Source organism: Podarcis pityusensis, assembly GCF_964106645.2.
Source record: "Podarcis pityusensis genome assembly, chromosome: 8".
Lineage (NCBI taxonomy): Eukaryota > Metazoa > Chordata > Lepidosauria > Squamata > Lacertidae > Podarcis > Podarcis pityusensis.
This window is the reverse complement of record NC_138033.1, coordinates 85845051-85861557: the sequence shown is the minus strand read 5'-3', so window position 1 is coordinate 85861557 and position 16507 is coordinate 85845051. Positions and strand designations below refer to the sequence as shown.

The window sequence follows — 16507 nt, the reverse complement described above, 5'->3', positions numbered from 1 at the left end:
GCCTTGAGACATTGTAAAATCTACCATTTGTCAACCAACCCCAGATAAACTTCATTTCAAGTCACAAATCAACAAAGAAATCTTCAAGTGTGGTCCACAAGGTGGCCTCCACTGGAGGCCTCGTTTACCAAATGTGAATTCAAAGAGACAAGAAATCAAATACGTTGAGAAGTTACAGCCTTCGGTTAACTAAACTGAATTAGTCTGCCAAATCCAACCTGTTTCTTTTCCTCATTTCTCTTAAATTTAAAAAAAAAAGTATTTAGAAGTCAGCTTTATACCTTTTTAATTAGTTTTACACGCAAAAAGAAAATCAAAAGCCAAAAGCCAGCTGGACAGCAGACGTTTTCCAAAGATTGAACAGCAGTGAGTAAACTCTAAACAACAGGTGTCAAAAAAGGAGGAAAAGGATGGCAAACAAAAATCACTTGTAAAATATATCCCTGATATTGGAGCAGAAGACAAAACTGGCCAATTTGCTTTACTATTCTTAGGCAAAAAAGAGAAACAACAATTCACATCTTGACCATGAAATATTCTTAATGCAGGCAAGACTCTTGTTGCATTCCACAGAGAACTGCCTTCTTAAGAGAATACAGGAATGTTGCTCTTTGCTAGTTACCGTAAGATTTATAATTTGCTGTCTGGAAAAACAAGTCACATACTGTCCATGAAGTGGTATGGCGCTAAGAGCAATATGCCGGGGGATCTGTCCCAATCTAGCACCAACATTTCATCTTTGCCCCTGGAATCTGCTTCTTAGTCCACCCAGAGTTGTTATTTCTGCATTTTCAAAACTACTTAGTGGAGTAATCCAACTGGATGGCATATTTGAAAAAATAATGCACTTTTTGCTGGCGGGGGGAAGGGGTGGTGATGAATCAAGTCAGGATTTTGCTGTTCCCAAATCAAAACATCATTGGAAACCTTTGCAAATTCTGCAGCAAAAAGAGTTTGAGAACATTGGGGCAGATTTTTTTTAACCAAACATGCAGAAACTATTATTTGATTACTGATAATATAGCTGCTTAAGATCTTATTTCTAAAAATGCTTTCCCATGTGGGCCATACGCTGTTCTGAGGTACTTCAGTAAAATCTACTGTTTACTGAAATGAAAGCACCACTCTCCCAGTTCACCTTTGTATTAGTTCTGTACACCGATTCCTCATTATGTTTCATTATTTTGAAAGTGAGAACTTGCCCAAGAATAGAACAACAAAGGCCATACAGTTTATAGGATGTCAAGTACAGTGTTGACGTAATAAAATACACACCTTGTTTCTAATATTTGTATCAATCCCATTAGCTATAACTGAATCACAGGTTGCCACAATACTCTGTTTCTGAGGTATTTTTTGTATGTATTGTGATAACAGCAAGCTTATTATATGATGAAAACCTGGCTTCTGTACACATTTAAAACAAGTCTTGTGAACAAAAGAGAGAGAAAAAGTGAAAGACAACGAGTGAGAGAGAAAATAAATAGCACCAAAAAGGTATCTTGTAAAACTTTCAGACACAACTACTCACAAATAGCAATATACAAAGAAAAAGCCATCCTAAAGTAGCAGAATGAAGCAGGCATTTTAGACTAAAGGGTAGCAAATCCATGTGTGGCCAGACCCTGGTTCCCTTCTCCACTATGAACCTTTAACAGGTTGGGTCCGTTTTCAATATTAACATCTATAGAATAAACCTGTTTACACTGAGATGCAGATGTGGTCCAAGGAGGATTTTTCCTTGGTTAAGGAATGCAGGACTAAGTCATAACTTTTTGCTGTTAACTATAAAAGCAAGCAAGCAAGGAAGCTGGAGAAGACGCAACTACATTGCTTTATAAATAGCTGCTCTGTCTTGGAGTGACCTCAAAACTACCAATTCAGCACCCATTGTTTTTGCATAATAATTACCAATACAGAATGTTACATATTCCTGCACCAGGCACACTTGCTAAACTGGCACAAGTGTTATCTCAAAGTAGTTTGTAGTACCTTATTTTCCAGCTGCTTAAGGAAAGCATTTTAAATTTTACTTATTCATAGTTAAACTTCCTTTGAGCTTGATCCCAGAAGCCCTTTTCACTGGTGGTAGTTTTGCCAGCACCTGATTCCATCGAGCGAAGTAGGACTACTTGAATGAGTAAAAAGACAATTCTCAGCATCTGATCCTGAGCTGTGCTGCTCCATTTATATCAGCTTAGGATCGAGCCCTAGGATGTGGACAGTTGTCATTTATACCAAAGTAACCTCTGCTGGATCTACACACATGTAAATGAGCTAAAAATTATGTAGCTGTAAATTTTAGACTCAGAGCATAGACTTTAAAAAAAACATGTATTTAAAACATTGAAACTTTCTATTATCAGTTAATTGTACAGTTCTCTGGTTTGACATATACTGTAGCACCATAGCAAGATGGAATCTGGCAGAAAACAAACAAGCCCAAACACCCTTTTTGAAAACAAACCCACCAAGATAGCACCATTTCATCAGAAGATTTCGGTTATTAAAAATTATGTCTTTAGCCTACAGTGCAGACATTGCATCAGCTGAAGCAACTTGGGGCTTCTTTGCTCATTTTTCTCTCTCTTTGCCTTTCTATGGGACACAGTTCCAACCTATGATAAATAGAAAGAAGGGAGCTCTCTAACTCTACTGATATATTGGGATAACCTTGTGTCTCACTGATGCAGCTCCTCAACTGTCTGCTAACCAGAGACAGCAACACAACATTCCTCTTACACACACACAAAAGTTCATAGCAAGTTCACAAGCAATGAGCCTTTTTGTCACCTTCCCAAACTGGACCCCCTGTACGCATAATTGTTCCTTTGCCTTCTATACTGTTTGGTCCATGCATTTTTTTCCTTCATAAATAATTATTTACCATGATCTGCTTGAGCTCTTGATTGACCCAGAAGAGTAAGCGCCCCAAAGGAAATATTTTTAAACAGATGACACTCACGGTGGCCCAGTAGCTCAGCAAAGCATACAGAGGAAATAAGAATCCACTTAAAGAAGGGACCTTAACCGACCCAAATTTCCTCCCAGAGAAGTTTAAGGGGAGTTTGCTAATAACTTCAGCTGTAGCACCACTGACTCCCTTTTTAAAGATTTTTTCCCCAGGGATTACAGTTTTGTTTGTAATTTTAGCACCATCAGCTATTATGATTGAGGGTTAGTTGCTGTTAACTTGTTTCACATCGCTACCCCCCAAAAATACATTTCAAAGAAATTTCTCACTACCGCCTGCAGAAGTTGCTTGGCCTTTGACAAGGGCTGCAGTCAGGATTCATGATTTCTGAAAAGGCCAACATGATGCTCAAGGCCCTGGTGGTCTTGGCTTCCCGCACCTCCTAATAGGATGTTCAGTGGGCCTATAGAGATGTACGAGCTAAGGCAGCCTTAGTTTCGTGCTCTCCAAATGTTGCTGAACTCCGACTCCCATCACCTATGACCATGGACTGTGCTGGCTGGGGTTGATGAGTCCTTCAAGGGCACCAGACTAGGGAAGGCTGCTCTATGCAACAAACAGCATAATTAAGCTCACCAATGTTGCTGCAGATTGAGGGAGACCTGCCATAATGGCACATCCAACTTCCTATGAATGAGAAGTGTAATCATTTTTTAGCACTACCCCATTGGCTTCAGTGTGGTCGGGCCAAGGTGGTGCCCTTAAGACACCTTTTACAAGCACCTTTGTAAATAAATACATATCTGTTTCCATTTACTTTTCTAAATGACCCTGACCACAACAGGAGCTGTAATTGTCCATGTGTAAGCAAAAAGATGACTGCCAAATAAAATAATTCTTTTTTTCTTTTTTAAAGCAGGAGTAGATAATCTGTGCACAGTTCTATTCATAAATCTGAGGCATGGTAACTTTTCCCAACAACTGAGATTCGAGGTAGGTTATATACGTAGTGAGAAACAACCTCAGATTGCACCCTACTCGTAAATATACTAAGTACATCAATTTATTCAGGATTTTGAGAGTCAGGAGTTTTGCCTTTACTTCTAGCAGCCTTGTTTTAAAGTGTGCATATAACATATGTGCTGCAGAAAATTATGGTGGCATTCACATAATGCTGCTATAGATTTAATACTGCCATTGCCAGAATCAAATAGCATGTGGATTGCCTCCTATCTGCACCAGGATCAACCAATTATACTGGCAAACACCTGGCACAATGGGTTTGGAGAGCCAGATTTCTTTTTTTAAAAAGAGAGAGAATCTCAGTCCAAAAGTCTTAGAGAAACCCATCTAAGATGAAGCAAATGAGAATTTTGCCTTAGACACACAATTTCAATAGGGAAAAATTATTCCAGTTTTATTCACTCTGGACTTGCGTCAGTGTGAAGGGAAAGCACCATTTGGTCTTTTGGATTATTTGTGTGAGACAAATAAAGGACTTGCCCTGCCAATTTGTTTTTCTCCTTTTCTCTATTCCTATTGTGAAAAAAACAGTGGAAATGGACACAGGCAAATTTGGAATAATTCATGGGTCTTCCTGCGTTGCCACCTTCTGACTCCCAAGACAGCTCCTGTTCTTTAAACTTGCCTCTACAAAAAGGTATTTCCCCCATCCAGAGATCTTAAGGGCACCATTGCTAGGTCAGAAAGTTACAGCTCCAGAGCCACATTATGCCATGATCAGACAGCTCAGGAAAATCCCTAAACGGAAGCTGAACACACAATAGGATTTCAACAGGTCAGATGCACAGCGACATCCCTCCAAACGAAACACCTCCCTTCCCACATATATTACAATTTCTTGCTCCCCAAAGTCATGCAAATGAAGCTTCCAAGGCACCCCTGCAACACCTTTAAAATAGGAAAGTCAAATGAGACGTTAACAAGGAAATTACAGAAACAACAAAACCAAACTAAAGTGTTTTTGGAAAGAGATACAAGTCCAACGCTTTCCCCCAACTACAGCCGGCTAACAGAGCCATCCTACATCAGTCAATAGCAAGCAGCCATTGGCCTAAAAAGCCTGAGAAGATAGAATATGTGGTGATTTAACTGAGGGCTGGAGCTACACGCTTATGCAGAGAACTCCCGGATTTGGACCACATCAGACTTCAGATAGCAGACGCCTCAACATTAAATAGAAATAAACAACCCTCCCTGCATGCAGAAATCTAAAATAACAGAGAGAAAGCTGTTCCACTTCGTGTAGTTGTTTATGGGGTGAGGGACCATGTGAATCTTTAAAGAAATGTGATTTTCCCACCTGAAGCCTGAAGTGGTATAATCGAGGCAGGCCTACTAGTCCATGATTCGACAAACATGTAGAATGGCCTTCAGAGGAGCCCCACTGAAATCAATGGCTGATTTACAGACGTGGAGGATCAGGCCTTGAATGGGACGACATCACTATCATCCTATGACATTCAGAACATTTCCTATAAATCTCACTTGGAACAATTCTTAACAAGCACGATACGCTCATGGGTATGCATATGAAATCAATTATCATTCATTGATTTTCCCCTTGCCAAAAAAAAAAAAAAAGCATCTTTACAGAATACAGTAAAAACAAAAAAAGGACGGAAAAGCATGTTAAATATTTTGTTTCTATTTACATTTCTCCCGCAATAATCTGTTTTAAAACATACTGCTCTTCAAGTTATTGGGTAATTTTTTTTCTTTTAAATCTTGGTGAAAGTGCTTTTTTAAAAAAATCTTTCTCTATTTACAGTTTAAAATCAGAACCACATAAAACACTCAGGATGCTGTATAGAGATCCTGGTTTTGTTTAGTTTTTTTCCTGTTCCAGCGCGTGAGGATTGAGAAGGTTCCCTAGTAAACAAAATGCTATGTACAGGTTTTAATTTGCAAGCCATTTTTCTTTCTCAAAAGGCACCTGTTAAGTGCAGAAGGAGGTGGCCAAGGAATAATCAGTTTCAGATCTCGAACGTGTTTGATCTTCTGGCCTTCTGCAGTGTTGAGAAATCGCATGCACAGGCTTATCAAAGCCATAGGGGACCTACTCTGCTGAAGGAGTCAGACCTCCCATTTTTTTCTACAGAAAGACCCGTAGTATAAGGCAGCAAAATACTCTTGCACCCATTGCCAAAAGAGTTGCCGCCACCCAATCTGAAGATGGCACCCATTTTGAGGAGACGCTTTGAAGGTGCTTCCTCACGGCTGGAAGGTTCTACCCCCAATTCCAATGGAAGTTCATGGAGATTTTCTGAGCAAATTTAGTGAGAGCACCTAAAGCCCAGCAGGGACTTCATCATTAACATTTTCCCAGTAAAGGATGAAATTCACACAATATGGAAAAGAACCACAGACACAAACTTCCTCTTACACAACCCTTCTGTCCTTGAGCCCTGTCCTATTAAGATTTTTTAAATAAAAACAACAACAACCAACCCTGATATAAGTAAACTTTTTGGTGTAGTTTAAATAGTACAAGGGTTCTGAATTAGAGTGAATTTCATCCTAATTTAGGGAAGATTTCCTATCATCATTTTAGCAACACAATGCTTCTGTCGAGGGGAGGCCTGGCTTCAGAGAGTGTAGCCACTTACGTGAATCAGCTATTCTTAAGACAACTTGCATTACTGATGGGGAAAGGGAGGTTAACCTTAAAAAGTTGTGATTCAAAGTTTTAAAAGCACCAGCTGTTTTGCAGTAATCAGTTATCACATAACGTTGATATTTCCTCTTTAAAAAATGGCACAAGAAAAAGAAAATAAAACTTACAATAAGCCAATTTCATTTTTGCATTTGAAAATATCCACGTGTAAAGGTTGGTGTGTGTGGACATTTTCATTTGGTAAGCATGCACCTTTTGAAAACACAGCACAAAGGAGATCTATTGTGTCCTTCCTTTTCATTGGACTCTGCACCAGAGATGATAAAAAGAGGTTTGCCATGATGGTTTCTTAAAGATACAGGAGCTCAGCCCGAGATTCTTTTGTTTCCAGAGTGGCTTTTCTTTTACCACTACAGAATAAGAGATTCAAAAGTGAGGCAGACATCAGTTCGAAATAGTCAGGCCTAGCCTACGAAAAAATTAAGTGTGGATGGTTACACTGTATGATAAATTTGGCAAGAACCGAAACATTGCTAAGTGCTATTCTGTGAGTCCCACAGAGTGAGAGACATGAAAATCAAAAGGTCACCTCCTGGGCAAACACAGCACCTTCCAAATATTGTTTTATGATGCTTCACTTCTACCCAGTCCTCCCCACCTCCCCTTCCACCTCTTCTCCTTAAATCTGTCCTTTTCTCAGTTCCTTCCTTCATGAATTTAACTGGGTAAGATATTTATGCCAAAACAGTTAATGGAGAAGTTAAACTAGCTTAATTTTGCACAGGCTGCACAGCCGCTGCCTCTTGCCTTGGCAAAAGAACTTCATTCAAGAACTTGCCTTTAAATAAAAACGTAACCACATGCAGTGGCAGAAATAATATCTTTATCTTCATTCTTTTCATTTCCACCTCCTCTGAAACTGGTTAAAGTTAGGCCACAAGCTCACAGCAAACCTGACTTTGCAGTGGTTTACACGACATAATTTTTACACAGACAGCAACATGTGCCAGCTGCACTCATGCCAGAGGACTGGTACTCCCCTGAGATGCTCTAGGCAGACTCAGTTGTCTTGAGGATTGAAACAGGCAAATTGGGTCACCTTTTTACAGCTTTCCCACTGTGTGAATCCATCTATTCTGTTGGGGGCCCCTCCCAAGTTAAGAGAAGTGTCACACAAAATTTTATGCTCTGTTCAAAACCAATGAGGTGGAAACTGTTGCCTATTTGTAGTCTCTTGTCTTCTCTACTTAATTCTTCCACCAAACATTTTCCTTCCTGGAAGAGATCTACTAAATCTCTAAGAAACCATCACACAGCAAATTATACAATTACTTTAATTGTAAGTCTTGGTTTCTGGGAGGTCTCTAAAGTGAGATTTCTACCCCACCTGGATGTGATGGATGGTGCAGATTCTTATTGGCTTAGGGTGCAGCTGAGTTTTAAATTTTGCTTCTATGTCACATAATCCCCTTCAGAGTTGTAATAATTTCTGTTAAAAATCCAATATACACATGTGTATTTGGAATGGAATTAAAAAGCTCTCCTTTGCGAAAGGACACTACAAATTTCTCTTGCCATTATCATGATGTACAGATTAAAAATGCACAGATATAAATATTTTTAGATTACTGAAAAATGTTAACAGCAATAAGTTTCTTCAGCTCAACTCCCAAGTGCAGATAATATACTGGAAATGTCACACTTGGCCTGGCGTCGTATTTCTCTCCGACACACGAAGGAAAAAGCACCACAAACCAGCACTGTGTTCCAGTGCTGCAGACTTTGAGGTAAAATGGCCCCATGCCAGCTGCTCTCTGCTCAAATCCAGCGACTGTACGGCCCAGTTACCTTGGTGTAGGCATAAGAGGACACAGTGATAGCTGAGTTTGTTGGGATGGCCAGGGCCTGCCGGGTTGGGACAGTGTCTGTCTTCTCCTTCTGCTGGGGCTCAGTGGCCAAGCTGCCTCCCCATTTCCGCTTCTTGCCAAAGGCTTTGATGTCCTGCTGGAGCCCAAGCCTAGCTGCCTCCTCCTGCCTCGCCCGGGCTCTCTCTGCCAGCTGTTTCATCTTTGCTTCCCAGAGGGCAAGTCCATGATTGGGCTGGTTTAAGTTCTTGTGCTGGTAGAAGACCAGGGAGATGCGTGTGGGGTGACACCGGTTGGGCTTCTTCAGCGGCGTGGTGGCATGTAGCTCTCGCCTTGCACACTCTATGAGGATGGAGCCGTGGGCCGGAGCCACTGCCACCCCGCCAATATTCTCATCCAGAAAGTTGTGTTCACTGTCTGACCACACCTCTTCATCCTCCTCCTCTTCTTCCTCCTTGATGTTCTTTTCGGGTGTCTCTTCCATGCTGTCATCTAAGCTGAATGAGTCCCATGGCCTTTCTTCCTGGCCAGCATCCAGAAGCATTGTACCACCATCGGCTTTCAAGGAAGGGAATGGCTTCTCCCCACACACACCTGATGCCACAGAGGGCAATGAGCCAAAGGAAGCCCATGGTCTGCTGGGTAATCCTGTGCCCGGTGTAGGAGTCCTCCTGTCATCTGCTTTGACAGAACCCCAAAGTTCATCTTGAAGTCTGGAGTTTCCCTTGATGGAACCAAAATTCAGCTGCCCCAAGTTCCAGGGCTTCTCCTGAAGGTTTGAATTCACTGAAAAGGCTGAAGAGTTCTCGTTGACTTTGCAAGGGCTCCATGATTTCCCCAGCACATCAGGGCCAGGTGGCAAAGGCTGCCCTTCTGTAGGAAACATATTCCACTGTTTTTCCAAGAGGTGGGACTGTGGTAACCTGGTAGCATTTGAGTGGGAACCAAACAAGCTGGACTTATTCTGTGTGTTTGCATTGAGAACGCCGGCATTGTCACTGGGTGTAAACATGTTCCAAGGGCTCTCAGCATGACTAGTCCTGTCCGAAGGGGACTCATTTCTGTTGACTTTGTAAGGGCTCCACTGTTGTTCTGGGCCTCCATTCTGAGATGACATGGACAAATCAGATAGGTTCAGATTTGGATTTTGGCCATTAATAGCAGCCGCTCTCTGAAAAGACTCCATGTGTGACAAAGAGTCCATTGGTTCTTGCTTGATTGTTCGGTGATTGAAGCAGTTTGTGTTTTGTGCAAATGACAGGGCTTCTGCAGGGACAGAGTTACACCTCTGGGGCACAGCCGTGGGCTTGCCTGAATGCCTGCTGGATCTCTCGTAGGTGCGCTGGTGGTGGTTTTTGTTTCGTACAGTGGGTGGGATTTCATCTAACTGTTCGGAATTCTTGTAACCATGGCTCAAGTTATTTTGCAACATTTGGACATCAGGCTTCTTCTCGTAGCTGGTGCCTGCCCAGGGTGCATTCCTTGTGTCACCGTAATTCAAAAACTGGGAGTGAAACATGTGATTGCTGGAAAATCCATAATACCCAAAGGATGGAAGAGAGAACTTTGAATGCAACCCGTTCATGGAAGGCAGGTTAGGCTGTGCATAGTAGGAATGGTATGAGTAAACACTGTTCATGCTGTATGGGTCAGAGGGCCTGCAGTTCCCCAGCACCGAGTAGCTTTCCACGACAGCGTTCCCATTGTATTTGAAAGTGTTGTAGTGGTTCTGAGGTTCCACTTTGATGGAAGGTTTGACTGACCGCTGGGAATGTCCACTTTTCAAAGCCATATCTGCAGATGCAAAACAAGAACCAATGTTAATTTGCGGAAACAGGATTGCTTCTTTGGCACAAGACCTTTGAAGATCTGGGTCAGTGTTCTGGCTAGCAGACTTTCTGTCCCTTGCCTGAGTGTCTAAGAACACCATTTAGGAGGGGGAAACTTAACCAAGTGGCTACATGCACATTGTGATAGTCTGCACTATCCTCCTAAGTGGCAAAATTTGACCACCTTCAGGAAAACTTAGAAATCCTCTCTCTTTGCGCACTTGACTTGTGCAAGGCCTTTGCATAGTGTGACTGCACTGCCTAAGACACATTACTAGTGTCTAAGATACATCATGGATCTATCTCTGCCCCCACAGACAGGGTATGGGCGAGGAAATCTCAAATCATCCTGCAAAGCACATTCCAACCACATTTATTTTCCTTTGCAAAATCCTCCTGACAAATCCTGTGATGTTGGCAGCAGTGCTACAATCCAGTCCCCACCACAAAAACAAAGGAAAGAGAACGCTGGAGCAAGTTGTGATGCTCCAGAATTTTTATGGAGCATGCCGTTCGCTTCTTGCCCTGGGGCTTCTCACAGAACTGAAGATAAGCTTTCTGAACAGGATTTCTGCCACCCAAACCAACAGTGGTCATTCGCACCATAATTAATTATCAATGCTGATAATTTCAAAACTAAGACAACCTCAAACCCGGAAGGATAAACACCCACCGTCTATTACATAATTACCTTACCGTCCCGGCTACATTCAGACATATTTCATATAGGCATCAATTTCATATGGTTACCTACTTGGACATCTGCATGGCTTGTATTAACTTATATGTCTCATTTTAAGATTTGTGTGCTGATGGTAACTGTATCTACAATGTGAATGGATGATGGTCTACTATTATTGGTATTATTAGTATATTATTATGATTATGCTGATTTTTTTGTTTCCCCCCTTCTTTAATTTAATTTAATTTATTTTCTTTCTTTCTTTGTTGAATATGCAAATATCATCATCTTCATCATCAACCTAGGTTCCATGAAATCCTCTGCTTTCCTGGCAGCTTTAGAGATTCATCAACAAGAATGTGAATGAGAAAGTCATTGTGGTATAGTGGCTAGAGTATTAGACTAGGAGACCCAAGTTCAAAAACCCACTCAATCTAGAGGAAGCCTTGAGCTAGTCTCTGTTTCTCAGCCTAACCTTCCTTACAGGATTCTTTCTTATGAGGAGAGAACCATGAATGCTTGACCTGAACTGCTTGGAGGAAGTGTGGAATAGAAATGAAATTTACAAATGAAAATAGTAATTGAGGACAGCAATCTTCCAGGAATGACTCATCTACCATTACCAATCTTCCTCTAAGTTGTGCAGAAAGTGTTTGTTTGCCCTGCTCTTGAGCCGTGCTTTCCAATTGGTGGTGCCTTTGGAGTAAGTCGGGTGGCATGCAACTAACTCAAAAAATATTGTTCTAAAGTAGCATTCCCGGACCTGATGCCCTTTGGATGTTTTCAACTACAACTCCAATCAACTCCAGCCAGCACAGCCATGCCAATATGGCAGTGCAGGCTAGGACTGATGGGAGTTGTAGTCCAAAACTTCTGGAGGGTCCCAAGCTGAGAAAAGCTGATAGAGAGTACACAGGTTGCACAGGAAAATGGTGAGGCCCAGATGGCTAGCTAATAATCTGATTGTCACCCAAGAACATGTCCCACAGTCCTTTGCTTGTGCCTAGCAGTGCCTCAACAGAGATATTGATTAATAAAGCATTCCCAAAGGGCAGAAACTTTGAAAACTATTGATCAGACTGCATCCCAACAGCAGCTGTGTAAGAAACCTAACCAGATTAGCACATCAAACGCACAAGACAAGTGGCCTTCTCAGCTCCCAACCCCTGTTGCCCTCACCTGCATCCTGCTGAAGTGGTGGCATCTCAAAAACCTCCTGCTTGATTTTCTCAGGTGTAATCAGCTTCTCCTTCTGCATTTTCTTTTTCTCAGCAGCTGCCTTCCTGGCTTCCAGCTGCCTCTGCCTGCAAGACTTGGCTGGCTCAGGAAGCTTCCTCACCTCTCTGGGGAAGGAGGTGAGAACCTGGATCGCCCCTGTGCCCACCTTGGCAGCTTGATTCTCCTCGCTGCCAAACTCATCGGTGGGGGACATTTTATACAGTGGAAGGACATGCAGCTGTTCATCCTCAGGGATCCTCCCAGTGGTACGATTGTCTTCTTTTGTCAAGGTACACACCTAAAGAAGGGGCCAGACAACACACAGGGAGTCCCAGTTAGCTACTTCAATGGGGACACACAAAACGGCAAGGCCAAAGTCTAAAAAGTGACTTCAGGCATGCCTAGAAAAATGAGAATTTCAAGATGGCATATCTATTGCCAGATGGTTGAACAAATACTTTCACTTTACCTGAGCCAATTAATCACGGGTTATACATTTAGGTCAAACTGATGTGATGAGATAGAGCTGTGAATAGTGTAGTATGAATTTATAATATATACTATGATAGGCAGGCTACATGTGGGATAAAAAGAGTGTGTGAAAGGATAGGATACTGCTAGGAGAATCTGCTCACTCAGACTGTCTAATGAATGTGTCAGGAATGTTTGTTTTGTTTTGTTTTTGTTTGTGTGTGTATATAACAAAACATAAAAAATATAATAACAGATGGCGAATAAAATGAAATAAAAGTAGAGTAAAATGTGGTATCTAAAGCTAAACATGAAGGAAAAGATTGCCACACCAAAATCAAACATAATAAATTAGTATCACGAAGTTCCAAGTAACACAAATGGATTTGCATTCTCCTGTACCTTTTACTCCACTCCAGTACATTATGAAAAGGCTCCGTTTCAAAATGAAGATGTTTCCTTGTTGTCTACCCTCTCTAGTTCTCACCATACATGTAAGCTTAACCACACATACTACGTCCCGTATTTTAGTTATCCATTCTATCATGGATGATGTTCTCCTTTTTTTTTTATTACCCAACTTTGACAAAGAAATCTTCTGGCAACAGTTAACAGAAGTTTAGTTATGAAGGGAAAGACAATTATCCATCTTTTATTGTATTTCTTAATGTCTCAGCAGATGCCCTAGGCTTTTTCTTCTCCCAGACAGAAGTCTGTCCATAGTTTTGGGCATGCCATTATTATACTTAGGTCTACTTTGAGTGGAAGATTTAAGAAGAAGAATAGTTTTTTGGGAGGTATCATAACTGTTGCCATCTTTTCCATCTAGGAGGTTTTCATTAGAGTCCATCTTTCTCATTTATTCATCATGATTATATTTGGCTAGTTTTTCTACCTAAATACCTTCTAGGGGAATTTTGTGACAATAATGTTTGTGCAGGAGGCAGCCTGTTCTTCTCTCTGAATTCGGCAGCTCTGATAACAGAGGCCTGCTTCCCCTCTGAGAAGGCGACTTAATTTCTCTGTGTGTATAAAGCTAAGGCGAGGAAATGCCTCTGTAAGCCTCTATAAGCATGTGTAATTAATAGGCCAATGGACTAAACCAGGCACAGGCAAACTTGGCCCTCCAGATGTTTTTTGGGACTACAACTCCCATCATCCCTGTCCACTGGTCCTATTAGCTAGGGATGATGGGAGTTGTAGTCCCAAAACATCCAGAGGGCTGAGTTTGCCTATGCCTGGACTAAACCTTCGCAGATTCCTCAGCGGCCGCTTATTTAACCAGTTAAAGCTATCCTGAACACCTCAACTGATGTGGTTAATTGGAGAAAACCCACTATGACAGGATCTCCTGCATGTTAAAGAATTAACTGCAGCTATTAGAGTGGGAGGGGATCTAGAGTGGGCAATATGGCGGACAAAGGGTTAACCTTAACTCCCATACTGTTTTCCCATTGAAAACCGCCAGCACCCCTCTAGCTTGGGGGTTATTTCTACAAGTTAAGCAAACTGGGGGGACGACACACATTCCCTCCTCTCAGCTCCCCCCCCCCACTGTAATCTCAATCTGAGTTCCTCAAGACCTTTTTGCTTTGTTTTTAATGGCAAGGTATCTTAGGGATGGTGGAGAAATTCCATCTTCCTGACCTGATGTAGAACATGGGAAAGAGGAAGTAGCCTTATTGGTCCAGCTAGCTCAGTACCATCCATGCTGATTGGTAGTGGATCTCAAGGCTTTCAGACAGGAGTGCCTCCCATCCCCCAATGAGATGCCAGGGAGCTTTTGCTTGCACAGCCAGCGCTCTACCAGCGGGCCATGGCCCTTCCCTGACAAGTGTGCAGATTGGAACATCACTATCCCGTGGATTTTGGACTGATCTGAATATTGCAAAACAATCCTTGGCTCACAACATTTACAATGGGGCATTTTAAAAAGTGGTATCTTGAAAGAAAAATGTGTTTAGAGATGGGTATTTGAAGCACATATTGAAACACTTAAAAAAAAAATGCTAAAGCGAGACACCATGAGTATATGGCTGAATGCCTAACATAAGAACATATGCTGGGTGAGATCACTGGCCCATCTAGGCCAGCATTATGTTCTCACAGGGGCCAACATGATGCCCCAAAGGTAAACCCACAAGCAAGACTCGAGCACAAAAGGACTCTGCTCTCCTGTGCTTTCTAGCAGCTGGTACTTAGAGAAGCACTGCTGCCTCCAACTGCAGAGCCATCATGTATTGTGGCCATCAAGAACCTTCTCCTCCATGAATCTTCCAACCAGCAAACATGACATGGATCACAGTCATCCATCCATCCTCATTCAGGCATCATATTTCATTTCCTTAAGGTGGCCTTCTCCAACCCGGTGCCCACCAGATGCTGCTGGATTACAACTCCCGTCAGCTCCAACCAGGAGAGTTGTAGCCAAACAACTGGAGGACACCAGGTTGGCAAAGGTTGTCTTAAGGCCATGTACTCCTTTAATTTGGGTCTCCCTGAGCTGCGTTTCAGTTTCTGCTTCACTTTCCCACAATAAAGACAAAGTATCTTTGCTTAGCCAACAAGCCCCCTACTCTTCCTTCCACAACTGCAGTGACACCTTCAAGTGGATTACGTCAGAAAGTTTCCATGGATTAGAGTTCATTTAGTCAAATGCACGAAGTCAGCTGCATCTTAAGTTGGCTGATGGAAGCAGTTGTCCAAAGCATTTGGAAAGTTCCATGTTGGTGAAGAATGGCTTACAGGAATCTTAGCAGCTTTGCTGTAACAGGCTAAGACAGCCACCCCTGTGGAACTTTCCAGAAAGAAATGCAAAAAGAAAAAAAGAAAAACACACACACTAAAACCAAAATGAGAGCCAGATGTAGTGGTTAGAATGTTAGACTAGGATCTGGGAGAGATCAGGGTTCAAACCTCCAGCCATGAAGTTCACCTGGTGACTTTGTGCCACTCACTGCCTCTCAGCCCAACCTGCCTCACAGGATAAAAATATACGGGGGGGGGGGGGGAATCATGTATGCCACCTTGAGCTCCTTGAAGAAAATGAATGCTGTTACTGCATCATTTATGCAATGAATAATTAATAAAATGAGCGATGATGCTTCCTTACCACAGTACACCCATTGTAAAGGTTATGCTGATCTTTGTGAGCGTGAGCACAGAAGTCCATGCACGCTGTCACACCAGAGAAGGGCCTCCCCTCTTTCAGTCCAAGCCGGCAGTCTATTGCTATATCCTCATTTGTAACCTGATGAGAAAAGACAGCAACAACTCAAATCACAGCAGTACCTTGGGAAAGATCTATGGTTTATTTGTTTATATTAATATATAACTTTTAAAATCTGTTGTTGTCTTTTATTATTATTATTATTATTATTATTATTATTATTATGTAATACAAAGCATGAAGTTGAACAAAACAAGAAAAACTCACCTAATTTCCCTAACCCTCCCTCTCCCCACAGAACACAGTCAGAAGTAGAATAAAAATAAGACGATACTGAAGTCACCCTGGAGTTGACATCAGATGGAGTTTAATTATTTTGTAACAATTGTCTTTCATACATTTTTAAATTTTTGAATTTTATCTGTGTCGTTTTAATTTGTGTAAGCCACCTGGGAGAAAGCGGGCTATAAATAAATGTAAATGTAGCAGCAGCAGCAGCAGCAACTCAAATGGCTTACATTAAAGTAAAATAAAAACAATAAGTAAAAACACAGCAACACAAATAAAGGCTAAAAACGTAGCTTTAGATAGGGAGAGGAGGCAGTACTACAGCTCCCACACCACTAGAAGAGACCAAAAGGCTTGGGAAAGGTAAAAGCCCCTGCCTCCAATCTAAAAGTGGGCAAAGATGGGGCTAGGCATGCCTCTCTGGGGACAGCTTT

General features: G+C 41.9%; 1 protein-coding gene across 6 annotated transcripts in view; it reads right to left on the bottom strand.

Annotated features, from left to right (window-relative positions):
- Positions 1-251: 251 nt before the first annotated feature.
- Positions 252-16507, bottom strand: part of TET3 (tet methylcytosine dioxygenase 3) — a 110491-nt gene continuing 94235 nt past the window's right edge. For all 6 annotated transcript variants that reach the window (XM_081017245.1, XM_081017246.1, XM_081017247.1 and 3 more), the window contains 3 exons: positions 15729-15866; positions 12107-12443; positions 252-10210 (listed from right to left, as the gene is read on the bottom strand). In XM_081017245.1, the coding sequence (XP_080873371.1) occupies positions 8370-10210; positions 12107-12443; positions 15729-15866 (2316 nt within the window). In that variant the 3' untranslated portion in view covers positions 252-8369. The remainder of the gene's footprint in view (positions 10211-12106; positions 12444-15728; positions 15867-16507) is intronic.